The 27208-nt window shown below is 35.2% G+C and overlaps 1 protein-coding gene across 4 annotated transcripts in view; it reads left to right on the forward strand.

The window, feature by feature from the left end:
- The window catches only part of ABCG2 (ATP binding cassette subfamily G member 2 (JR blood group)), a 72738-nt gene that overhangs the window by 35744 nt on the left and 9786 nt on the right, over positions 1-27208 (forward strand). For all 4 annotated transcript variants that reach the window (XM_074274839.1, XM_074274837.1, XM_074274836.1 and 1 more), the window contains 8 exons: positions 2896-3048; positions 5873-6030; positions 7184-7335; positions 11627-11731; positions 12370-12617; positions 17311-17393; positions 19143-19232; positions 25490-25614. In XM_074274839.1, coding sequence (XP_074130940.1) covers positions 2896-3048; positions 5873-6030; positions 7184-7335; positions 11627-11731; positions 12370-12617; positions 17311-17393; positions 19143-19232; positions 25490-25614 — 1114 coding nt within the window. The remainder of the gene's footprint in view (positions 1-2895; positions 3049-5872; positions 6031-7183; positions 7336-11626; positions 11732-12369; positions 12618-17310; positions 17394-19142; positions 19233-25489; positions 25615-27208) is intronic.

The following is a 27208-nucleotide window of genomic DNA, read 5'->3' on the forward strand; positions in this document are numbered from 1 at the left end:
ATGGAATATTATGAGCAGTGATATTTCACGAAGCAGAGAGAAGCAGTAGAGGGTAAACCATGAAGGAAATCTTGGCCTGAGACTCAACTAAGAAAAGGTCATTTATGATCCTAAGGTCATTTCTAGATGAAAATGGAAGAGACAATCCTAAAGACAGGATAATAATATAATTAATAATAATAAATAATCTGGCTGGCTTAGACTAAATATGTTTAGAAGAAATAACATGCTAGGAGGGACACAAATGTGATGGCATTAGGTGATTGTATTTAAATAAAGAAAAATAAATACCAAAAACCTTATGTTTAATTTTGAAAAATATTGACTTTGCCGCAGCATCTAATGCTGTTTATCACCCCTCTCCTTCCAGCTACTCTCCCCAGTGTGGGTTTTCATGATGTTACCCTCTGTCGAATCTCCACCTATGGTTCTTTTTTCTAGATTTTCATCCATAGCGTGACCATTAACTCTGGATGGTCTCTCAAGACATTATCCTGGGCTCTCTTCTTTTTTCCCTCTATGTTCTCTCATGTGGTGATATCATCAGTTTCTTTTTGTTTTAATTAATCATCATTTCTGCCCTAAAAACTCTTCTCTGTCATGACATTATGTCTGGCTCTGTTTTTGTTTTTTTTTGTACAGGCTATCCCCACTTCTGAAAGGCTCTCCCTTCTAACCTTTCAATCCCTGCTTCCTTCATAGAAAAGCTTAGGTGCTGTATTCATTATGGGAAGAGGGGGTGTTTCCTTGTCTTTTATTTAATGACACCTGCCAAGATAAATGTTTTAAAGCTAGTTAGTCATAGTGAAAGTAAGATATAAATACCTTTGGCCCCATAATATGTGGTAGTTCAGTTTAAGGACATGTTTCATGTCATCTCCCAGGCACATATGAAGTCATCCATATAAAGAGAAAGAACAAATACTGATTCATTCTCTTTATCAGCTGCTGTGTTCTCTTTAGATAGCTTTGCTGATCACATAGCTTCCATTTCTTTGCTTTGCACTAGAATGGATTCCCTTCTTATGTCTTGTCTCTGCAATTTTTTTTTTGCACCTCTCCTGATTTCTCTCCTTCCCAACCCCTCCCCCCCGTGATGGTGCCCTCCCTCTAGGACTGCTTTTTATTTAACTATTTTGAAACTTTTTATATTAATTTAATATTCTTGTTATATAGACAAGACTGGAGTCAGAAAGACTTCTCTTTCTATGTTCAAATCTGGCTTTCAGACACTTACTAGCTTGGGCAAATCACTTAATCCAGTTTGCCTCAGTTTTCTCATCTATAAAAGGAGCTAAAAAAGAAAATGGCAAACTAATTTAGTATTTTGGCCAAGAAAATCCAAATGGAAAAAAAAGGAGACCCTTCAAATGGGGCCATGAAAAGTCAGACGAATAACTACAAGAATGTGTGTGTGTGTTTGTGTGTGTGTGTGTGTGTATGTGTGTGTGTGTGTGTATTTCTTATTTATGTAAATTCCTTGTAAGTAGGGATTGTTTCATTCTTTATAATTCTATTAAGACTAGAACAGTGACTTATTAGGCAAACAACTGATAAATCCTTACTAATTGGCTATCGATTAGTTTTCTTTAACCTGAAGGATTGATAGGGTTAGATCTGTGTTTTAGGAAGATGGCATTTGATAACTGAGTGGAGGATAGAGAGGAGTGGGAACAGACCTGAGGCAGAGAAAGGAAGACTAACACTGTTTGCAATGTCAGGAGAGAAGGGGATGTATATGATGAATTGCTGAGATAAAAATGGCACGACTTGGCAATTGCTTGAATATGTGGAATGAAAGAGAGTGAGAAATTGTGTATGATCCCTAGCTTGTGAGCTTGGGTAATTGGGATGATGGTAAGGATCCCCTCAACAATAGAGAGGAGGGGGAGAGAGTTTAGAGGAAAGATTTCAGTTTTGCACGTATGGAGTTTAAAATGTCAACAAGGCATCTAGTTGGAAATGTTAGTCTGGACATTGGGAGAAGATATTGCTAGCCAAACAGAGATGATTAGGAGGAAGAGTTTAGGGGGCAAATTAATTCAATTTTGGACATAGTGAACACTTTTAAGATATGAACAAAATGTGTATTCTGAGATGTCTAATAGGCACTTCATTGGACAGATAGATTTAAAAGTCTTCATAGAGATGAGGATTTGATCCAGAGGAACTGTTGAGAAAGATCACCAAGGGAAATGGGAAAAAGGGAAAAGAGGTCTCCAAACAGGAAGACTTGGTTGTATGTTTATCTCCCTTGGGGACCTCTGTGATAATCATCAGTCCATTGAACAATGAGATAAGGAATTCCATGTTTGTTTTTTTCTATTAGATAAATTACTTTGAGAGTACTTTCAAGATCTCTTAAGAACTTTAGAATTGACTATGTGACATGGGGAGACACTGGCACAGGACTAGCCAGTGTGGCGTGCCTTCATCAGAGAAGGTGTTATGCTCCATGAGCAAAGTAGAGTTGAATTAGCTCAGAAGAAACTTGAGATGCACAAAATTAGAGAAGCTACCCCAATGTTCAAAGGGACTATTTGTGTCTGGCCTGTGGCAGATCATTTTGAATTCATATTGGTCTGATCAGCCACAGTTGCACACATTGTAACTTGACTCCAACATAGGGAGATCCTTTTGGTCCTCTTTGAGAATGGAAGGACAGTAATCAACCAGGAGTAAGTCTTTATATAAAGTAGTATGTAATATGCTATATACTACCTGAGGTACAATGACTACAGTGTTGCTTTGTTCAGCGGTATTGTTCTTTGGATGTTTATCGTTTGTAATAGAATATTAAACACCTTTGAGACTGTGGTAAGTTTTAACTAGTTACAGAGTTGAAGGCCAAGTGAAACCCTAAAATTAATTTTAAATATTATTTTTTCTTACAAGGATGATGTTGTGATGGGTACTCTAACAGTAAAAGAAAACCTACAGTTCTCAGCAGCACTTCGACTTCCGACAAGCATGAAGAACCATGAAAAGAACGAACGAATTCACAGGATTATTAAGGAGCTGGGTTTGGAGAAAGTAGCTGATTCCAAGGTAATGAATAAAAGTTGATAGTTTCAGAGCAGTTGGTGCCAAATGTTATATAAACCATAGAGTTACATTCTCTATATTTAGAAATTTTATTGATATACACTATATCATTTTCATAAATGACTTTTAGTTCAGGGTTGTTGGCTGGTGCCAATTCCCTTTTCCTTTTGGTTATTTTGTTACTTCTTAGTATATGATTCATGTGAACATACAGCACTATCTACACTAAATTATGCTAAATCTCCATGTAATGGGTCACTTAGAGTGAGCAGTAAGAAAGATTTTATTGAAGACAATAAAAATGAGATTCTATGTATCTGGAGTACCCATGGTATCACTATGTCAAAGTTAGTGAAGAATAGATTTTTATTCATCTTTGAGAATACTGCTTCATGGGTGACTTTTGGCTCTGTTGTTTTTTTATAGCGAATATCTTAAACTTATGTCTAAGAAGGGCTTTGTGACTATTACTTTTTGTTTCTACTTGTCAGCTTCCTTTTGGCCGGTCTCTCTTTTTCAGTCCCTTTTTTCCTCGTCTCTTTATATTCTTTTATTATTCTTTGCAAGTTACTCAGAAAGTATCTCATTCATAGAGATAGGTAGTTGGGATAGAGTAAAACATGTAGAGGTGTAATTTTATCTCCTTAAGAAATTTATAGTCTCAAAGTTTAGATTTAGAAGTAAGTTAAAAGACAATAATATCTCTAAAAATAAACCTCTAGAGGCAGCTAGGTGGTGTGGTGGATAGAGCACCAGCTCTGAAGTCAGGAGGACCTGAGTTCAAATCTGGTTTCAGACCCTTAACACTTCCTAGTTTGTGATCCTGGACAAGTTACTTAACCTCAATTGCCTCAGGAAAAAAAAAAAGAAAGAAAGAAAAAAATAATAAAAATAATCCTCTAAAAAGTCTCTAAACATTTAAAATTTCTTACTCCTATCTGCAAAAAATTTTTTGAGAATATATATGTATACTTATGGTTCAGTAGTAGGTAGAGTGCTGACCCTCGAGTTAGGAAAATACATTTTCCTGAGCTCACATCTGGCCTCTGATGTTTACTAGCTCTTCGACTCTGTGCAAGTCACTTTACTCTATTTGCCTAAGTTTCCTCATTTGTAAAATGAGTGGGAGAAAGAAACAACAAACTACACCAGTATCTTTGCCAAGAAAACCCCAAATGGGGTCAGAAAGAATTGGACATAACTGAAAAATGCCTGAATATTTTATTTGCAAATTATGGATAATCTGCTATTATACTAATAGTTATGTCTATTATAAAGGTAGATAAAAATAGGCATTTTAAAATGATGAGATAGCAAATAGTGTCTTTTGTATAGAATCACTGATGTTTGTTGTTGAATAGGAGTGACTTGTTCATTTCTGAGCTTAAGAAAATCACTTTGGCAATATGTGGAAGAAGGATTCATAAAGGGAGAGAACTGAATCAGGGAGACCACTTAGGAGGTTTTGCAGTAATCCAGGCCAGAGATGATGGAAGGGCTTGAGGAGGGTGGGAAGAGGCAGAAGAAATAGAAATTATTGCAGGGATAGAAATGGCAAGATTTGACAGCCAATTGGATGTGGGGGGGGAGAGAGAGAGTAAACCACAGAGAATGAAAATGACATTGTGAGTTTGTGTGATTAAAAGATAGGGAAGTTTGGAAGAAAGATGAGTTTGTTGGGAAGAATGAAATTTGTGATTATAGATCACAATACATTTATGTTTGCTTAGCTTAAGAAACTCTTTCCCACCCAAAATGAAAAGAGGAAGTGATAGAGGTCTTAGTCATCAGCTATTGCCCTAAATATAGAGCCCATCCATCAAATAAATATTTGAAGCCATAGCATCATATGAGAAGCAGGGGATAGGGGAGAATTTTCCTAATGATACCAGTAGCAACTGTGGATCCCTGGGCAGTAGTTAACTCCCCTGAGGGGCTAAGTCTCCTTTTTCCTCTCCACCTTACACCCCAGGTAAGAAGAGGTTGGAAAGTCTACACAATGGACAAACCCCATGATTGGCTCTTATGGGGCCATCTTCCATTTGGTTAATCACATCCTGTTTGGGAGTGCATAGTTCCCAATTCTGGAGACCTCTGATTTAGACAAGGCACATGAACATGATTAACTGTTTAAAAAACTGGATAAAAAATGTTGAGGAAAAAGGTTGAGACAGAGATGCTAATTGAAGCTAGGAAAGCTTTCTAGAGAAGGTGGGCATGTGAGTTGATTTAAGAGAGTAAGAATGGAATGGATCCCTGGGCAGTAGTTAACTCCCCTGAGGGGCTAGTCTCCTTTTTCCTCTCCACCTTACACCCCAAGTAAGAAGAGGTTGGAAAGTCTACACAATGGACAAACCCCATGATTGGCTCTTATGGGGCCATCTTCCATTTGGTTAATCACATCCTGTTTGGGAGTGCATAGTTCCCAATTCTGGAGACCTCTGATTTAGACAAGGCACATGAACATGATTAACTGTTTAAAAAACTGGATAAAAAATGTTGAGGAAAAAGGTTGAGACAGAGATGCTAATTGAAGCTAGGAAAGCTTTCTAGAGAAGGTGGGCATGTGAGTTGATTTAAGAGAGTAAGAATGGAAAACACTCTTTTCTGACCAATTAAAATTAAGCTTTTCTTTTTAACCCTTCCTCAGGGTTATGAATCTGGTAAGCAATTTTTTCCCTTTCTTCTTTTTATTTTAGATGGGAATTTTACCAAATGGAAGATTGTGTCTTCAGTGTTTGAATTTGTTGCCATAACTTAACATTAAAATAACGATTTAGTATAGAACTTACCTTTTTGTGGAACTTACTGCTCTCTTGTTATTTAGGTGGGAACTCCATTTTCTCGTGGTGTGTCTGGAGGAGAGAGAAAAAGGACCAGTATTGGAATGGAGCTTATTTCTGATCCATCTGTTTTGTTTTTGGATGAACCCACGACTGGCTTAGATTCCAGCACAGCAAATGCTGTTCTTTTACTACTGAAGAGGTAAGTTTTGTGGAAGGCATAGTCCACTCAAGTGCTGCTGCTCCAAGAAGTCTTTCCTAATTCCTGAAGTTATCATTTCTCTATCTCTCAAATTATTTTGTATTTACATGTGTACATGATGTTCCTTCTAAGAAGAATGTCAGTTCCTTGGAAACAAGATTTTGTTTTTGTTGTTAAAACCTTTTGTGCATTGCTTGGCATGTGGTAGGTACTTAATAAATAATTGTTATATTAATCTTATTGACTAATTTAATTATTCAGTTGAATAGAGACACTGTCAGAATTTTTCTATTACCGAGTTTTGTTTTGCATAAATTTGCATTTTGTAAATTAAGCTCCTTGGTGGATGGCCAGATCCCTATTACACTGGCTCTGGTTCTGCGCCTAGCAGACAATAGTGATGGTGGAGGGAGGGTAGCTGTGTTAGTGATGGTGTAGGCTCATATCAGGGGTCCTCTGTTTCAGGTACTTATACTGCTTTAGAGCCAGGGAGGTGTTGAGATTATACAGAGTTCTGTGAGGGGAAGGAGTAAGTCTGCAGAACAGTTCACTTAAATTAAGTGAGAACTGGCTTTTATATATGGTTTATTCTAGGATATGATTAACATTTTGGATGACTTCATGAAATAGTAAAAGGATATGAAAATACCATATGGATTTTATGTCTGGACTTGAAATAATCATAATTTGATACTGATAATTATCAAATCTTGATAATACAGAAATTAAATTTCTGGGATGCTTAATAGGCTTTATTTTTATCCTTTTTCTTAGGAGGCAGTTGAGCAGAATTGTTTTCTCTAGTGAAAATAAGAAAATAAAAAAAATAAGTACATTTCAGGATTCAAAAGTTGTCTTGGGTATATAATTAGTATCTTGTAAATTTCAAAAACATTTCAGTTATTAAAGATTGTGGACAGGGGGCATTCTTATGACTAATTTTGTCACTAAATCTAAACATTAAAAAATTTTTGGAAACCAAATTGCTTTTTATTTTATTGTGTTATTTCTTAGATTTCAAAATGAAGAGCAAACTTGTTTTGAACTAGATAAGAGAAAACTAATAATTGGAGGAGAAATTCACATTGTGTCCTCTTTGAAAGAAGCATGTTTTTTATAGGTTCACTGATTCCATTTTCTCTCTTCACTTTAGGATGTCTAAGCAGGGAAAAACAATCATTTTCTCTATACATCAGCCTCGGTATTCCATCTTTAAATTGTTTGACAGTCTTACTTTACTGGCTTCTGGAAGATTGATTTACCATGGCCCTGCTCTGGAAGCCTTGGAGTATTTTGCTTCTGCTGGTATAGTACTTTTTTTGGTGCACTTATGAAAACCTAGAACTAGATGATTAAGATACCTTCCAAACAGCTATAAATCTCATATAATATGGTTCAGGTTTTCAGGATCCTAAAAAGAAAAACTGGGTATTGTGGGGATGGTAGGAGTAGTAACAAAACAAAACAAAAAGGCCCAAATTATCATCCATCTGTGATATGTAACTACTATGGGATTGTCTGAAACCCAATTACCAGATAAAATATCACTGCTATTCAATTTCTATGTCTTCTTTATCCTCAATTCTTTGTTCCTTCACAATTGTTATAATTAATTCCGATTCAGCCTATATAGGAATAACGAACAAGATGAAAATCATTATTCTAACCTTCCTTTTTCCTAATGGCCATAAATTCCTTATTTCTCATGTCATAAATTCCTTAATTACTGTATAAGATGAAAGTCATAGTCAGAATTGACCCTTGAAAGTCTTTCAAATCAAAGAGTCAAGATGGTGAAACAAGGAAACCCTATAGCCAAGCTTTCCCCACATTTTCCTTTAAAAAACCTTAAAATAACACTTGAAATTGAATTCTAGATCAGCACAACTAACAAAGATTGTGGTGAATATATTTTTCCAACATAAAACAGCTTAGGAAGTTGGAAGAAGACATCTGTAGGATGGGGAGAGGGTAATTGTCCTAGAGTGCATTTGTAGCAGTAGCTCCAGTTGTAGGCTTTGGAGGTGACTGCATATCTTTTAGAGCTCTCAGACAAGAGACAGTCAGAAGGAGATTACAGTGAACCGTTGTGCTAGCACTGGCTACAGTACCAGGAGCTGTTTTATAACTCCATTGCTACTTCTCACTTCCAAGTTGCAGTTCTAAAGGGAAGGAGGAATGCTTTAGGTTGCATAAAAGCAGGATCCCGGGGGGAACAATTGAGGAACAATTAAAGGATCAAGGACCCTTCCTGGATAAGGATAAGAAACCTTCCATGCACTCAGAACTAGCTCTTAAAATAGCAGTGCAAAAAAAAAAAAAAAAAAGAAAGAAAGAAAAGGCCTGAAATTTGGGACAATGCTTCTGCCCACACTACCCCTTCTCCATCCCTACTCCATTACCACCAAAAGTAAAACTCAACGTTAACATAGGGTTCAAAGTCAAGAATAGGCTGGAAAAATGAGCAAACAATAACAACAAACCCCAGAAGAAAGTAGCAGTGTCAAAACAGTTACAACAAGTAAAGCCTCAAAGGAAAAATATTGCAAATTGGACACAAACCCAACAAGAATTCTTAGAAGAGCTAAAAGTGGTTTGAAAAATAAAACAGGAATGATAGAGGAAAAATTGAGAAAAGAAATGTGATGCAAGACAACTGTGAAACGAATTTTGCTTAAAGAGATACTGGAGAAAACAATACTCTGTAGAACAGAATTGGCCAGGTAATAAAAGAATCAACAAAAATCAATGATGGAAGTCACTCCTTAAGAAGCAGAATTGGCCAAATGAAAGAAGAGGTGCAAAAACTCAATGAAGAATATCATATCCTTAAAAAATTGTCCAAGTGGAAGCTAATGATCCCCTAAAAGTATCCAAAAAATCATGAATAAAAAATAAATAACCAATCTGGAAAGATTATTTAAGAATTGTAGAAGTCATGATTTTATAACAAGCCATACATCAAGAAAATGTAAAGAACAAGTCCATTAAATCATTGATAAAGTATTGTAACAGTTGCAGTTTCAAATGAGTTAGGTTTTCTTTAAAGAAAATAAAGTTATGCATAACCATTGCTGTGGAAATAAAAATGTTTAATTGAACATAAACTTGTGTTTCTCACTACCCTGAATAAATTATTGATGAGGAAAGAAGCAGGAGATAATACTACTGTTCAAATCAGAGAAAAGAGAATCAAGGAAAAATTACTTCTAAAAGTAATTCCTTACAAGTAAAAGTAATACCTCACAAACAGGTATGATTATATTATAGGGTAATCACACTGCTATCACACTATTTGTTTTTCCTTGGCCATGAGGGAAAAGGGACCCTTAGGGATCAAAGGAAACAGTAGCTTTACTAACAAAATGGGAATCCTAGGAAAGCCAACTAAGAGTATCTCTCTCATTGACTCTTATCAACCTAAGCAAAATGAATGAAGATACGGTTACTATAATGAAAAGGAAATTTCTAGATTCATACCACAATGAGATTTTACACAGTGAAGGGGCAGTATGCAAGAACTGAGACTGGCTAAGGGAACAACAGATTCCAATTTCCTACCAACTTTATACTCACTCCAGTGTATATGCTCATATAGAGTAGAATGGTAGGTGTAATTACAAGTGGAGTTCGGTCTCTCCCCCCCCCCCTCTCTCTCTCTCTCTCTCTTTCTCTCTCTCTCTCCCCCCCTCCCTTTCCCCCTCTCTCTTCCTCCCTCTCCCTCCCTGCTTCCCTCCTCCTTCCTCTCACCCTCTTCCTCCCTCTCCCTCCCCCTTTTTTATCTGTTTCTCCTTTCTCTGTGTGTCTCTCCTCCCCTATCTCCTTTCTCTCTTGTTCCTGTTTTCTTGTTTTCCTCTCACCCTCTCTCTCAGTTGAATTTGGAGGAGTCAGTTGTATATTGTTTCTTTAGTAGCAGTTAACAAATGATGGTTGATTGCTGAATGAGTAAACTTGGAGATTCTGTAAAGGAGGGAACCTCCCAAAGTCATCTGCAGATGAGTAGTGGAACTAAGGTCTCTTTACTCTTGATCAGATAAATGATCCTCTACATGAAGGTCCTCTACAGCCTTTTTCATTTTTAGACCAGCGGTTCAGCCTGAGTTCCTGGCTGTTGCACACTATGCCATATCCTCCTAGGAGGCTCTCACATAAATTAGCCTCAAATTCTTTTTCTTTCTCTGGTATTACATTATCCCTGAATTAGTTAATTAACAAGCATTTCTTATATTAACAGGCATCTATTATGTCCCAAAATGGCAAAACTGAAGGAGATCTTGCTGACTCTGAATTCTCTCTCTCCATAATATTTTCTCTTTTTCTAGATGTCCTTAAAACATTTTTTCTCCTTTCCTCGTTTTACACCCTACTTTTTATGATTCTTGTTTGTGTAAATGTGACTTCACTTTGAGGGGGAGAAACCCCTTGAGAAACCCAGCTCATGTTTTTTCATTCCCAACTTCTCATGATAGGCCCTTCATAAATGTTTGAATTAATAACTTATTTTGGAGTAGACCATGACAAAGGGCACAGTGGATAGCCTGGACTCAGAAAGACCTAAGTTCAAATGTAGCCTCAGATACTCACTAACTCTGACCTCAGGAAAGTACCTCACCCTTGCTTCAGTCTTCTCATCTGGAAAATGAGCTCAAGAAGAAAATGACAGACCTCTCCGATATCTTTGCCAAGAAAACCTTAAGTAGAGTCATAAAGAGTTGGACACAAATGAATCAATTAAATAAGATCATCTTGACAAATAAAGCTATTTTGCCTCTAGAAAAAAATCATACTTTAGTGCTTTTCTCTTCCTTATCTTCTGTATTAATGTTTATTTTAAGTTAATTTTGTCCATATGGAGGGCAACATTGAAGGAGTAAAAAATACCCAGGGTTTAAATTGAGATGAATTTTGTAGAATGGAAAAGAGGCAATTTCAACCTTTTTTCTGAGTTGAGGGAAAGAACATCAGAAAAATGATATTCTGATCCTATGTAAATGGATATTTATGTCTGTGTATATATTTATAGATGTATGTACATTGTGTACACTGATGTCTCTAACACTGGTCTATTACTTAATCTGCTTTCTCCTCAGGACAGACCAGGGTGCAGGATGGTTGGTTCTGCTTAGTATTTCTTACTCCATGAGTAGTTTCCTCATGATCTGTTTCTTTACTTTTTTCCTATTTCTTCCTTTCACTCCCAGAGATAAGTCTTGCCAGATTTGAGGGATATCAGTAGGAAAATGAAGCAGGCACAGGACAAATCACTTTATTGGCTGCTTCTCTTCTCATTTAATATGGGGTGTCTGAGGGACGAAATTCCCAATCCCTAGCATAATAATTTTCCTTCAGTGTATAGAAAAGCATGGCGTATAATTTTTTGGTCAAAAGAGAATGATTGATCAAAACTATGTTAATTGGATTATCAGGGTTAAAGGAAAGAAAAATAAATTAAAAGATAAACACAAAATTTTAGGACTCTGCATCTTAATTGATCTTTTCAGTCCTTTCATCCCTATAGATCACTATTAACTGACTTCCCTCCCCTAATTCCCATCCAGTATGTTCATGAGAGTGACCATGTTGGATTCTTTTGTAGGTTATCGTTGTGAGCCCTATAATAATCCAGCAGATTTCTTCCTGGATGTCATCAATGGAGACTCTTCTGCTGTGCTATTAAATAAAGATGAAGGAACTGGTGAAGGTAAAGAAAGGGAAAATGATTTGTGAGTTTAAATTAGATTTTTAGCTTCATATCCATATTAATTGGCTGAAGTTATGAAACATGACCATGTAGGATTGTAGAGGTCAAGTTTTGATATGAAAGTGTGAAATAAGCAGTATATATTTAATTTTGATAATTAAGTTTCAATAATTGGTGTTCTAGCTGGCTGATAAATGACATTTTTTGCTCATATAGTTGCATGGAAGATTAATTTTAGTGATACATTTATTGATGTTCAATCTGAGTATAAGGATTTATGAGTTTCCACTTAATTGATATCAAGGACCAAATATTGAAAATGAGGATTTGAATTAATCACAAAAAGAGAATAAACAAAATAATTTGTTAAACCTTCTGAAATATAGTAATAAAGCTTCAGTTCTGGAGTTATAATAAGTAACTATTAAAGTAATGTTGCTAACTTTTTTCACTGTGTGATTGCTTTTATCTCATCAGTATATAGGGAAAAGTCCAGTTAAGTTTTTGTGTGTGAATTAAATAAAAAATTTTGTTTTATAAAGTTTTTTAATCAAGAAGTTAAGAAAACCTAGTGAGAAATTGTTTATATCGATTGTACTTTTAATCATTCAACTTTGCTTTTTCTTTTTAATTCAAAGCTAAGAAAAATTCTGATTCTGTTCAGCATAAGCCCATTGTAGATGAATTGGCAGAGATTTATCTTAGTTCCACCTACTTCAAAGAAACCAAAGCAGAACTAGATAAATTCTCTGTGGGAATTCAAAAGATGAAGACAACTGTTTTCAAGGAAACAGTTTATATTACCTCCTTCTTTCATCAACTCAAATGGGTGTCCAAACGGTCATTCAAAAATTTGCTGCGTAGCCCTCAGGCCTCCATAGCTCAGGTAAAGTTGCTACATTTCTTCTGTGATCATAATAGATCTTAAATTGTTAGATGCTGATTGAGACCATTCCTACTACAAGACAAAGTTTTTGGTGGCATAAAGTACGAGGTATGACTGATAGTTTATGGATTCTGCTTTGTCTTCTCTTTTCTAGTGTCATGCAATTTCTTTTGCTTACCCTCCTTTTCTCATGCCATTGTCCCAAAGGATGAATCAATGTAGTTTTTATTCATTATAAAAGCTTAGAGAAGCAGTTTGTTGGAATTTTGTTTCCTTCAGTATAGTCACAGAGAAAGTACTAAGATGCACAGCAATGATGCAGCCATCATTCAAAACACTTTTGGAAAGCCTTCTTGGATTTATTTTCCATCGGAGCATTTTTTTTGAGTACATTCATTGATGGCACTTTTTCTTTTGCAAGATATTTTTGATTTTGGTGAACATCTAAAAGTCATTTAGAGCCAACTGAATAAATAAATTGGGTAGGAGTTTTAGGAGATGACACTCCCTTTGATTTGTCTTATATATTTTTTTAAAAATTAGTCTTATATTTCATATCTTTTAAAAATGTGCCTGCAGGTTTTTTGCTATGAAGAACATATATTTATTCTTAGTTCTGGAGAATTTATTCCTATTGTGTCATTATATTGAACCGATGAGGCCCATTCAAGAACACTGATGGTCTTTATTCATTTTTCCCATACCTCCTCCAACATTTATCTTGACATTTTAACCAATCTGAGAGGTGTGTAGTGGTACCTCAGAGTTGTCTTAATTTGCATTTCTGTATTTCTGTGATTAATAGTTATTTAAAAAATTTTTTCATAAGATTAGAAATGATTTTAATTTCTTCATCTCAAATTGTCTGTTCTCATATCCTTTGACCATTTATCAATTGGAGAATGGCTTGTAGTCTTATAAATTTGAGTCAATTCTCTATGTAATTTAGAAACGAGGCCTTTATCAGAACCCTTGAATGTAAAATTGTTTTTCTCAGTTTTCTGCTTCCCTTCTAATCTTGTCTGCATTGATAACCTATATCTCTTAGAAGCAGAGGGCAAAAGTAGTAATAAAATCTACCAGATACTTTCTGAAAGAAATTGCAAAATAAAAGTTTATAGTCATATATCATACCCAATCTAGAACTTCCAGTTAGAGCAAAAATATCTAAATAGCCAGAAAGAAAGAATTCAAGAACTGAAGAGCCACAATTGAAACTACACATGATTTTGCAGCCACCACTATAAAGGAACACAGAACTTTCACAGTAATGTTTCAGAAGAAAAAGGATTTGGGCTTAGACCCAAGAATAACTTATATAGCAAAACTAAGTCAAATGCTTAAATGGAAAAAAAATTAGAGAACTTACAAGCATTCCTGAAACCTTAAAAAGGTAAATATAATGAACAATTAACAAAGTCACACTGCTTTCATTCAAACATGGGGAAGTGATACATGTGTCCCTTTCATCATCAAGGTTCATCGAGGAAGTCCAATTAGACAAGGTCTGGGAGTGTTTTAGTTCTGTTTTGATGGTTTTTTAAGAATATAAAGAAAAGGGAAGAGAAATTCACTTGACAGGAGTAGGGGAAGATGTGGGGAGGAAGGAAGGACAGGGAAAATCCAAGGTGCATAAGTAGACATCTACATACAGACAGAGGAAAGATGGGAAGAGGGAACAACTGACACTTTAATGTCATTGAACTGGTCAAAAGAAAGAAGAATTCATATACACATAGTTGGGTACAAAAATACATTTTACTCAATGGGAAATAGGAAGGCAAGGGAAAAAAGAAGGGGGGAATCAAAGAGATTAAGAGAAGAACACTTTTAGTCTTAACAGTCTAATTTTCAAATGGCAGAGTCAGGAAAGTCTGGGTTCAAGTCCTATTTCTGACACATTTGCTTATGACTCTGGGCAAGTAATTTAACTTCAGTGCCTTAATATGCAGAATATTTGCTAATTCATAGTAGTAGAAGTAATATTCTCAAGGGGAACTCTTTATACCATTAAAATCACAATTCCAGATTTAGCCTGTATTTCTTTACATCTCCCCACCTTCTCCCAAAATATTCATGAAACACAAGAGGAATAATTTTACCTCCAAATTCATTATTTTTTCTGATTTCTAACTACCTCTAGTAGTGATGATAAAATAGGAGAAGCTCTTTATAAGAGATGAATAAGGTGAAATGAGAAGAATTTACTGATTTTTACCCTAAAGAAGCATTGCTACTGAAGGTGTTAGAGGAAAATGTTTAGACCAATCACAGAGAAACCATTTGTGTGTGTGTGTGTGCTTGTTCTTATTCTTTATGGTTTAATAACTGTTTTGTGAGAGCTTGGCTTTGTGACTTGTAAGTACCTTGAAATGAAAAACATTTTTTTCCTCTCCATAGAATCTAGTAGGTAATTAAATAGCTAATTGTTGATTGATTGTGACAACTTTCACTCTGGAAGGTTTTACAACTTGCCAGGATTAATGGACATAACAGTTAATGTTTTTTCTTGACTAAGTCCCCCCGTCTTGCCCAGGCCAAAGAAAAATATAGTCATTTGCAGCCCCTGATGCTGCTGCTGACTAGAACAGAAACTCTGATTTCCATTTTCAGTGTAGCCCTTCATAGGCATCCAGTTGGTTCTCCCCAGTCCTTCTCATGTTCCCCAAGACTGCCCATGTTGCTGCCAGATTTAATAAGAACACTAAGTTGATTTTAGTTGTATTGCATCTCAGAACTTTAGCCTCATAATACTCCATAGCAAGGATCAATGTAACAATTTTGTCTTGTGTGGGAAAAAAGTTCCTTCCTTCCCTACTTAGTTATTTCCTTCCCAGACTGATTTCAGTATGAATCTTCCCCACATCCCCATCACGATACAGTTTTTAACTATGTTCCTTAGTAGTATTTGGGCATATAATTATATTCCAAGGAAAATATTTTAGAACCATTGAGCAATAAAATGTGTTTTCAGATACTTTATTTTGTGTTACAATGGTATAATTAAATTTTTTGTCATTGTTCTTTAGGGTTTCGCTTCTTGCATCATAGAAAACTACTGCAGACAGAATTTTCTCCCATTATCATTCTCATTCCTCAGTATCAATTAAATTTACAAAATGCTATATACCCTTGAACAGAGTACTTACACAATTCTCATTCCCATTTTTCAACTGACGAAATTGGGTTTAGAAAAGTTATGAGTGACTTGTCCATAAGCAGTATAGTAAGAGGTGAAGGTGAAGCTTCAACTATGGTCATCTGACTCAAAGTCAGTTCTGTTACTTTGTGTCATGTCACTTTTTTTGTATCACCTGTGATATGAACCAAAGTATTTTTATGTCCCTAAAACCATTTCTTATATTTCTTATAAAATATCAAGTATGTCGTTTTTGTTTGACAAAATATAGAGAGTTTATTTGTGAAGAAATGAAAAGATGGATAGAGATAGTAAGAAAAAACCTAAACCTGCCCTTCTTCCTGCTGACACAGATTGCCAGACTCCACAGAGAACAGAGATGGTAGCACAGCACACTCTTACCTTATTGGGGACGGCTGGTTGAGAGATGTTCCCTTGTAGCTGGTATAGGCAGGCCCTCAGCTAATACCCATGTGCATTCTTGTACAAAATCCTTTATAAACTTTTTTAAAGGCATGTTCTTATTTTACATGCTAAGAATAGTGGAAAATCTTCTTTTTACACTGGAATATGGTAAAGAAGGTCTAGTTAGCCTCAACTACCATTTTCAAAATCTAAAGGGAAACTACAAGTGTCACATAACCTTTCTCTTTTTTAATTATTTTAAAAACAACTCAAGTTGTTTCCAATTCCCTTACCCTTCTCACTACTCTGCTCCCTCCTTCCTCCCCCCAGATGTACCAAAAGTCTTAATGCACTTTAAGGGTGGGGCACTCTGTTATTATCCTCTGGTTCCAAGATAGCATGGCACAATGAATAGCCTATCTTGGAGTTAAAAAAAAATTGGGGTTCAAGTCTTACCTCTTACAGAAGACTCTATGTCCTTGGAAATGGAAATTAACCTCTCTCTGTCCTAGGCATCTAGCTGAAACTTTAAGTTGCAAAGCAAGTGATTTGTGCTGATAGAGGGAGTTTCCTTATTGAGTATCCCCCACACCAGGAAAATTACAGACCTAATCCAAAAGAACCCATCAACAAAGTTTTAATGAATGTTTCTATATTATGCCCTTATTTGGTTGCTTGGTCTATGTTTCAAAAATTCATGCCTTTACAGATCTTACAAAGGCTTTCAAGATCTTAAAAGACTATGGTTTGTTTTTTTGTTTTAATGAAAATTTGGGGTTTTGACTTTATTTTGTGAAGCTTCTGAGTGAATTTGTCTGGGTTTATAATTTCCTAGGCATTTGAAATATTATAGACTTTTCTCCCTTGTATTCATCTAACACTATTTATTTTATGTATACTAGCTTTTTTCCATTTATTTTTGGTGAGGCAGTTAAGATTATACAGCTAGGAAGTGTTAAATTACTTAATCTGAGGTTGGATTTGAACTTGGGTCTTTCTGACTTCTATATATAAAACATATTTACAAGTTATCTCGCAATAGAATGTAATTTCTTTGTGTGTCTCAATTTATATTTGTTTCTCTGGCTCCTAGCCAGTGCCTGGTAGATAATCTCAATGTTTAATAAATGCTTGTTGATTAATTGGCAGGTAATGATCACAACTTTCCTTGGATTGGTTGTAGGTGCCATTTTCTTTGGACTAAAAGATGATCCCACTGGAATTCAGAACAGGTAAGTAACCCATTTCTGGAATATCTGTGAAGGGACAAGAATAATTTTCAAGTACATAATAAGCTTAAATGCCATCTCTGAGTTGAAGGAAATAAACAGTAAACAGGCTCATGATCAGAAATGGTGGTTAATTTTCATCTTTTCCTGACAACTCCATTTGTGTGTATTACATTTTCAATTTCTCACTTTATCCAGTTTTTAAATTAATTATAAATGACCATTATTGGGTTCTTAGCCATATTCAATTAAGGCTAGGCAAAAAATGCAAAATTGTTAAGTTTGTTGTTTAAAAAAAGCATGTATAGTGTTATGGACATATAAAACAGTTTTGTCTGTCTCTTCCCCAAATAGGAATTGTTGAAGAATTGTAGCAGCTACCCTTTGTCAGCTTTAAAACGTTATTTGTTGTTATTATTATTAAAAATAATTTTTCTGGCATTAACATTTTAATTTACCTTTTCTGCCATTAACACTGTGCTCACCTTTTTTCAAGTGGTGCACAAGATATCTGTTTTTCCTGTTAGTGTTACCACACCTTTGATTCTTTATTTTTCACCCAGATTTTTTGGAAATGACATGGGTGATTGAACTGAACTCTATAATGCCTTTTGCCCTTTTGTTGTCCTGTGTTCCCCCTCCTTTTGCTTCTGTTTGTCTCTTTTTCCTGTGGAAGAAATGCTGATTACTTGAGCTTAATATTTGTTTGGATTCCAGATGAATAGGATTTTTCTATGTTATATAATAGTTCATTTATTTGGTGATCACATATAATCACAGTTGGGACATAAATGGGCAAAAGAAAAAAATGAGAATCAATACAAAACAGATTTCATCCTAGTCATGGTTGGAAGTGCTTGACTTATAGGGGCACTCTTTAGTACCTCTTGTCTCTTATTTTAGATGTAATCCTAGGACATTTGGGAATATGTTTTTGTGTTTCACATCAGATTTTAAGTGGGGGAAATAATTTCTTACAGAACTCAAGAAAACATTGTTATTTCATTACCTACCATTCAGTAACTTTTTTGTTTTGTTTTGCTTTAAAAACATCATTGTATAGGGGCAGCCAGGTGGTGCAGTGGATAGAGCACCAGCCCTGAAGTCAGGAGGACCTGAGTACTTAATACTTTCTAGCTGTGTGACCCTGGGCAAGTCACTTAACCCCAATTACCTCAGCAAAAACAAACAAACAAACAAACAAACAAACAAAAAAACATCCTTGCATTAATGTTTAGTGCATTGTATCAAGGCATATCGTAATAATCATTTATTTTGAGAATTCTGAATAATCAAGAAAGGAGAGCATGCTCTATTGATGAGCATCAGGGAAATGTGTAATACATTTCAGCAAGATTTTCATCCAAAACATTTGAAAACAAAATAAATAACTTTTGTCATATAAAGAGATATTTTATTATCTGGAAAATCTAATCTTATAAAGCAGTTTCCAGATATTATACAAGTGAAATGTTACCATGCTTACAGCTTATTTATCTCAGCTTAAGATTGGGGCTGTTGCATGTTATAAATCCACTAAGACAGGATAGGAACAGTTTGACTTTTACAGCATAAAGAGCCCTTAGTGACATTGTGTTCTCATTAAGGCTTTGGTTAGAAGAAGGGGGTAATAATTATTAATGACTAGAAATCATACTTATTGTTTTTATTACTTATATACAAAAGCATATTGTTTTAATGTGGGCATGTGATTGACTCCAAATGTGTTTTGAACAATTTCTTCTTTCATAGAGCTGGGGTGCTCTTTTTCTTGACCAACAACCAGTGTTTCAGCAGTGTCTCTGCAGTTGAACTTTTAGTTGTGGAAAAAAAGCTGTTTATGTGAGTAATCTTTTTCTGAATAATAATCAGTGATGGTTTTCCAAATGCATCTTCTGGTGTTCTTTTCAATTTTTTCTTGTAAGAATCAATGAAAAATATTTTTAAATAAAGTCTTATTGCTGCTATTAGTATTGAGAATACAAAAAGAAAAATTATATAGTTCCTGATATCTTATGTTGGTAAGAGGAGTCAAATGTTTCTCTGACCATGTTCCCTGTGCCTTAAGGGAAGGCAACAATGGATCAGTATGCATCTTCATTTAATGCAGAGTACCAGCTCCTGTTCCAACTTGAGCTTCTACCAAGTCTTCCCTCTGTGACATGGAAAGCCTCAGGTGCAAAAGAGGGGTAATTTTCCCTTTGACCTAGGCCTTTCATCTCTACTTGCATCTGTCCCATAAGCGAAGAGGAGGAATCTGCCAAACAAATTCAATTTCCATCTCCTGCTGTCCCCCTTCCTGCCTAATTTTCCGATCTTTAGAGAAAAGTGGAATAGTGAAAGAGAGCCTTCCATCTGACTGTGGAAAAAAAATTTGTGCAATTCCTCCCGTTCCAGAGACAACACATTACCCTTCATTCTAAATTTTTTCCTTTCTCACTTCTTCCATCTTTTGGTTATTATTAAAACCTGTCTTCCCTAGATGGCACAGCCATCCTAGCCAACATTTCAAGTACTGCATGCAACTTCAGTTATTTTCCTTGACTTTACTGGTCAAGGTGGAGAATTAGAATGCTACTTCTAGGTTCCATCATTCAGTAGCCCCTCCTCCTTTGAGGTTCCTGCTATTTATAGCTACTGCCTAATCAAAATCAAAATCCTCCAAAATCAAAAACTTTTCCAAGTTATTTCTTTCCTTCCTCAAGTACATAATTTTTCTCTCCTCCCCTACTCCTGCTCTCTTACTGAGGAATATCATCAGCGTGCATATTGACTCTTCTTCAAGCACTTTAACCACTCAATTCCTCCATCTACTCATTCTTCCACTTCACCTTAGCTGTATACAAAAGTGATCATATCTCTTGATTTTGCGGTCACCCACAAATGTAAGACCTCTACATTCAAAAATTCTGAAGTCCCTCATTTTACCATAATCCGTTGACTTTTTACCCCTCTCTGCCTTTGTTTGAAAACCCTAATCTTGTGGACCACAACATAGCCTTTATACTCTTTCTGTTGTTCGCTAGTTTTTTGTTTTTCTTCCCAAATTATTTTTACCTTCTTTCTAAATCTGATTTTTCTTGTGCAACAAGATAACTGTATAAATATGTATACACATATTGTATTTAACATATACTTTAACATATTTAACATATATGGGACTATCTGCTATCTAAGGGAGGGAGTGGAGGGAAGGAGGGGAAAAGTTGGAACAGAAGTTTTTGCAAGAGTCAAAGTTGAAAAATTACCCATGCATATGTTTTGTCAATAAAAAGGTATAATTTTAAAAAATCAATCAATCAATTAATTAAAAAAGAAAAAGAAAACCCTGCTCTTTGTCTATACTGTGATTTCTGATCCCTAGTCTCTTGAGTTCCCTCCCAGGTTATTTGCCTGCTATTAGATACTACCAATTTTTTTCCCATCTTGAGCCCTGGGTGAACCAGTTCAACTTTATACTGTCCTCTCTTGAATTCCTACCCCCTCTAATCATAACTCCAATTATGCCATGCCTCAGTTTCAGATAATTCTACCATTCACCAGCTCTGCTTTTTACACACATGGGGCTGAAAAAAGGTGAAGAAAATCATTTGGTAATTTTCACCACAAATTTGTTACATAATGTCAGCTGGACCCTTGCTGCTGCTATGTTATCTTTCTATCCTTTATCTGATCACTAGCCTAGTTTCCACAACAGCTTTTCTAAACTTTTTCATCTTTTGAACTTTCCAATGACTTTTTCTTTCCCTCCTCACTCAGCTGAGAAAACCTTATCTCTTATTTTATAGAAGAAATAAAGACCCTTGGCAAGTCATTTAATCCCAATTGCCTCTCCAAAAGAAAGAAAAAAAGAAAGACAAACATTCTGAATCTTTTTTCCCCTTTTTTAACATTTCTGCCACTATCTTTTCTTTTACCTCATTCCACATGACAAAGTGGCCTTAAGCAATTTCCTCCCAGATATTCTCTCCCAAAGTTGCCTCTTGGGGAATGGTTCAATAAACTGTGGTGTGTGTTTGTGATGGAATGTTACTGTTCTATGAGGATATTCTCAGAAAAAAAAATCCTGGAAAGTCCTCCATGAACTCTCAAGCTAAATAAAATGTACTGTATACAAAGTAATATAAATAATCTGGAATGACCAATTATTTTGCTATTCTCAGCAGTACAATTCATGACTACTCTGAAGGACTTAAGATAAAAAATCTTATCCATTTCCAAAGAAGGAACTGATTATATTTGAATAAAGGCCTCTCTCTCTGTCTCTCTCTCTCTCTCTCTCTCTCTCTCTCTCTCTCTCTCTCTCTGTCTCTCTCTCTCTGTCTCTCTCTCTCTGTCTCTCTCTGTCTCTCTCTCTCTCTCTCTCTCAACTTAATTTTTTTTGAGTGTTTTAATTTTCATTAGGGTGGGAGATCTGTTTTCTTTCACAACTTGACTTTTATAGAAATTTTTTGTATAACCTCATAAGTGGTTCCTTAATTCTAGGTGGGGTTAAGGGAGAGAATCTCGAATTCAAAATTTTTTCAAACAAATGTAAAAAAAAAATGTGTTTTTTTTTAATGTAATTGGGGGGAAAATATAAAATAAATAAATCAAATAAAAGCAAAGGGTTTTCTTCCTTCGTCATTTATTTTCATTTTCTCCCTGTCTCCTGGCTTATTCCCTACTGCTTCTCTCTCCAATCCTGGGGGAAGGGGGAAGCCAAAAAATACCTCACTTGAGCTTTCTATCTTTGCTAAGTATATCTCTTTTTCCCTTGTAGGGAAACTCCTTGAATAAAATCTATCTACAATAGATACTTTGATTTTCTTTCTTTTGCTCTCTTCTTAACCCCTGATAGCCTGACAATATCATACTACCAAAACTGATTTCTGGATAGTTACTAATGATATCTTGGCCCTTTCCTCAATTCTTGCTCTTCTTGAACTCTCTGCATGCAGCCTCTGACACTGTTGATCACCTTCTCCTTCTTGATAACATTATCTTCCCTCTAGGTTTTTGGGACTCCTGGTTCTTGTCCTTTCTTAACTTGTCTCAAAACTGGAGCCTTCTCCAGATCATGCTCACTAATCATAAATGTTCCACATTTTGTCCTGGGCCCTTTTCTCTTCTCCCTCTCTACTCCTTCATACAGTCATCTCATCAACTCCGTTGCATTCAGTTAGCATTTCTGCTGATGATTCTCAAATCTACCTATCTTGCTCCAAACTCTACTGATCTATAGTCTCTAGGATATTTTATTTGGCATTTATAGTCCTTTGTAATCTAGCTGCCTTCTACGTTTCCAAACTTGTTATATCTTATTCTCTTCCATGTGTTCTTCTATCTAGTGATATTGGCTTCCTGATTGTTCCCTGAAGAAGATATTCCATTAGTTTTATTGTGGGTTTATTTGAATCTCAAAATCATAACTATTCCAGATAAGTTATTAAGATTTCTTCAGTATTTCTGACAGGCAAAATAAAAAATAAGAAAATCACAGCAATTATAATTATTTTTATTGATGCTATTTGATTTTTATCATATTAATTTCTGATTATCTCTTCCATATCAAACACCCCTTATAACTGATAAAAAAAAAAAAAGGAAGAAAAAGAAGTCTTTTCAGCCAAATCAGTCAGCAAAAAAGCCACTGACACAAAGTTTCAGTTATCTCCTATCTCTGCACTGAAGGGCAGGGATCACTTTTCTGAAAATCTTTTTGGAACTCTGCTTCATCCATATAATTCATTAAAGTTTAATTTCATGCCATTATTCTTCCAGTTTACATGAGAGGAGTGACTTGTGCATATTGTCCTCCTGGTTCTTTTTATTTTACTTCACTCAGCATGAATTCATCTAAATCTTTATGTGGTTTCTTTGAATTCTTCATCATCGTCATCATTATTTCTTTTTTTTTATTTTAATAGTTTTTATTTACCAGATACATGCATGGGTAAGTTTACAACATCAACAGTTGCCAAATCCCTTGCTCCAATTTCTCCCTTCCCTTTCCCCCCAGATGGCCCAACACATGTCAAATACGTCAGAGCATAAATTAAATACAATATATACACACACACACACACACACACACACACACATGTCCAAACCGTTTTGCTGTACAAAAATTGGACTTTGAAATAGTGCACAATTAGCCTGTGAAGGAAATAAAAAATGTAGGCGGACAAAAATAGAGGGATTGGGAATTCTATGTAGTGGTTCATAGTCATCTCCCAGAGTTCTTTCGCTGGGTGTAGCTGGTTCAGTTCATTACTGCTCTATTGGAACTGATTTGGTTCATCTCATTGTTGGAAATGGCCACGTCCATCAGAATTGATCATCATATAGTATTGTTGTTGAAGTATATAATGATCTCCTGGTTCTGCTCTTTTCACTCAACATCAGTTCATGTAAGTCTCTCCAGGCCTTTCTGAAATCATCTTGTTGGTCATTTCTTATAGAACAATAATATTCCATAATATTCATATACCACAATTTATTCAGCCATTTTCCAATTGATGGGCATCCACTCAGTTTCCAGTTTCTGGCAACTACAAAGAGGGCTGCCACAAACATTCTTGCACATACAGGTCCCTTTCCCTTATTTAAGATCCCTTTGGGATATAAGCCCAGTAGTACCACTGCTGGATCAAAGGGTATATACAGTTTGATAACTTTTTGAGCATAGTTCCAAATTGCTCTCCAGAATGGCTGGATTTATTCACAGTTCCACCACAATGTATCAGTGTCCCAATTTTCCCACATCCCCTCCAACATTCTTCATTACCTTTTCCTGTCATTATAGTCAATCTGATGGGTGTGTAGTGGTATCTCAGAGTTGTCTTAATTTGTATTTCTCTGATTAATAATGTCATCATTATTTCTTATAACAAATTTCTTTCCATTACATTCATTACATGTTTAGCCATTCAGAAAACTATAGATAATCTGTTTCCATTTCATAAAATTCCTTTTTTAAGGGCAACATTTTCTTCATGAAACTTTTCATGATCCTCTTTCCAAATTAACTTGTTTTAATACTTTTTTTTTTTTTGCTAGATCTGGAGGATCTTAACATCCTAATCTGATTTCATTTTATTATTTTAAAATTTAGAAGATATAATTTAAACTTTCTTTGCTTTTGTATTTATACACTTCATATTTATACTATTGTATACTTTTATATATGCATTTATAGACTCCTTCATTAGAATATAAACTTCTTGGGAGTAGGAATTGTTTTGTTATCTTTTTTATCTCTAGGACCTTGAAGAGTGCCTGACACATAGTACGCATTTAATAAGTACTTTCTAATTGATACTGTGTTTCAAAATTAGTAACTACGCAGTGGTTTTAACCCTTAGTAATTTAGAAATTTTTTTCAAATAGGTAAAAAAAAATTGTTTTTTATTCTGTGGATTTAAAGTTTGAAAGCAATTTAGAGGTCATATGAACCAATCCTCTGATTTTCCCCTTAACAAATGGTGAGTTCCAATTTAAGTGAGCTGTTGCACAGTCATACAATAGATACATAGTAGAACTAGGATTTGAATCTTTGTCTCTTGGCTTCACCACCAGTGCCTCTAGGCTCTGACTTTTTTTCCCCGTTATTGTATAAGGACATATATGTGTACATGAATAAACATATGTGCATGCGTATTTTTTCTTAAGTTACATTTTGTTTTGACACAGACTGGATATTCCAATAAGTACCACACTTACCTCTAAAAATGCTTTACCACAGAATAATTGAGCAAAAACATTAGTTGGAGAGATTGAGTTAAAATAATAGAGAGGACATCCTGCTTCTTGCATTCATTTGTTAGCAGAAAGAAAGCATCTCTGCTTTGACACTGAATAATTTGGTACCAACATTGTCTGTCTGTTATTTTTAATCTTCTAGTGTTGTCTTCATATATGCAATTGTCATTTTATATATATTGATCTTTTGACTCCTTTCTAAATTTTCTTCTTGAATGGAACAATAAAATAGTTTCTCATTTTGAATGTTGTTTTTTTTAATTTGCTGTTTAAAGTCTGATAAATTCTAAATTGTTAAACTGTCCATTTAGTATACATCTATATGTCCATAACACTTGTTTTTTTTATTTTTTTAGACATGAATATGTCAGTGGATACTATAGAGTTTCTTCATATTTTTTTTCAAAACTGTTATCTGATTTGCTACCCATGAGAATGATACCAAGCATCATATTCACTTGTATAACTTATTTTATGTTAGGTAAGTAACATGTAAGTAAGATTTATCTAAGCTGGGGGCAGCTAGGTGGTGCAGTGGATAGAGCTCCAGCCCTGAAATCAGGAAGACCTGAATTCAAATGTGGCCTCAGAGACTTTACCCTTACTGGCTATGTGACCCTGGGCAAGTCACTTAACCCCAATTGCCTCAACAACAACCAAAAAAATTGATTTATCTAAGCAATTCAGTTTTAGAAGAAACAGCTGATGTATTCCATGCCCTCCCATGATTAGCACAATGCTCAGCATATAATAGGTACTTGTTGATTGAAATTATATTTATTTATATTCATATAAATTGACCCTTAATGTAAAAAGTCACTTTTTAAGTAGACTTATTTTGGAATCTCACTCCAAGGGCCGAGATTTTAGACTTTTTTCCCCTCTTATAATGAAATCCTATTTATAAGAATATCTGAATTGATGCTTAGTATATTAAGGTATTAGTATATTAAATTTTTATACTTGATTTTTAAAGAAACCATTAAAGTCCTCATTTTTTTTGGAATAGCCATATAAAGCATATGTGACCTTTGACTAAGTTTGGCTTTAGAGACATGAATTATAGTCCAGGATGTATTAAAGGAGTAATTAATAAAATCATTTAATGAAGAACACATCAATTTATATTCTTTTTCAGTTCTTTAAAAACAGAACAAGTAAACTCAGTCCAATTAAGTAAGCTTTTATTAAGGGTATTTTCTTAAGCATGGGTGATAAAGCAGCTTCATACAAAGATCTATACCCCCAATATCTATAAACCAGCCAAATCATAGGCCTTTTATTACACTGAATAGTAAACCAAGTAGCACAGTGCTGGACCCAGAGTCAGAAAAACTTAACTTTCTGAGTTCAGATCTGGCCTCTGACACTGACACAGCTATATGATCCTGGGCAGGGCCTTAATTCTATTTACCTCAGGTTAGCTCAGATAATCTGTATTTTCCTCATCTCTAAAATGAGCTGAAATCCACTACAGTGCCTTTGCCAAGAAAACCCCAAATGAGGTTACAGACCTAACTGTGAAAATGACTGAACAAAAGCACTTAATAAAATATTTACTGATTGGTAGGGATATTATATTTAAAATAAGCTACTATGTAGTGGTTTTAGCCTTTAGTAGTTTAGATATCCACATTTAGACTTTTTGGTATCCCAGGCCTGCACTATGGGCCCTTTTTTCTCCCCAGCCAGAATCAGCAGTAAATCTTGAGTGATTAGTGTAATGTTGGGGCTGGTTTTCTGGAGGACCTTGGGACCACTCTTGATCTTAGTGGAGGAATGCAGGAGGCAGGAGAGCCACCAGGAGAATGGTCAAAAATTGAATGTCCTGTTTCCAGTCCTCTCAGCCCTTAAATACCTCAGTATGATTACATCATTACAGCACATTAAATAGGTGTGAACTAGAGAACTATTACATCACCATACTAAGTATGTGTGAACTAGAGAACCATCATCTCATCAATCACACTGAGTTAACACCTTGTTGTAAGTATCCTTGTTTCAAGTATATTTCTCCAGAGTTCCAGCTCTCTACAGGATAGAGCAGGAAAAAGTCATGAGGTATTTGGGGAAGT

This window comes from Sminthopsis crassicaudata, chromosome 6 (assembly GCF_048593235.1).
Source record: "Sminthopsis crassicaudata isolate SCR6 chromosome 6, ASM4859323v1, whole genome shotgun sequence".
NCBI lineage: Eukaryota > Metazoa > Chordata > Mammalia > Dasyuromorphia > Dasyuridae > Sminthopsis > Sminthopsis crassicaudata.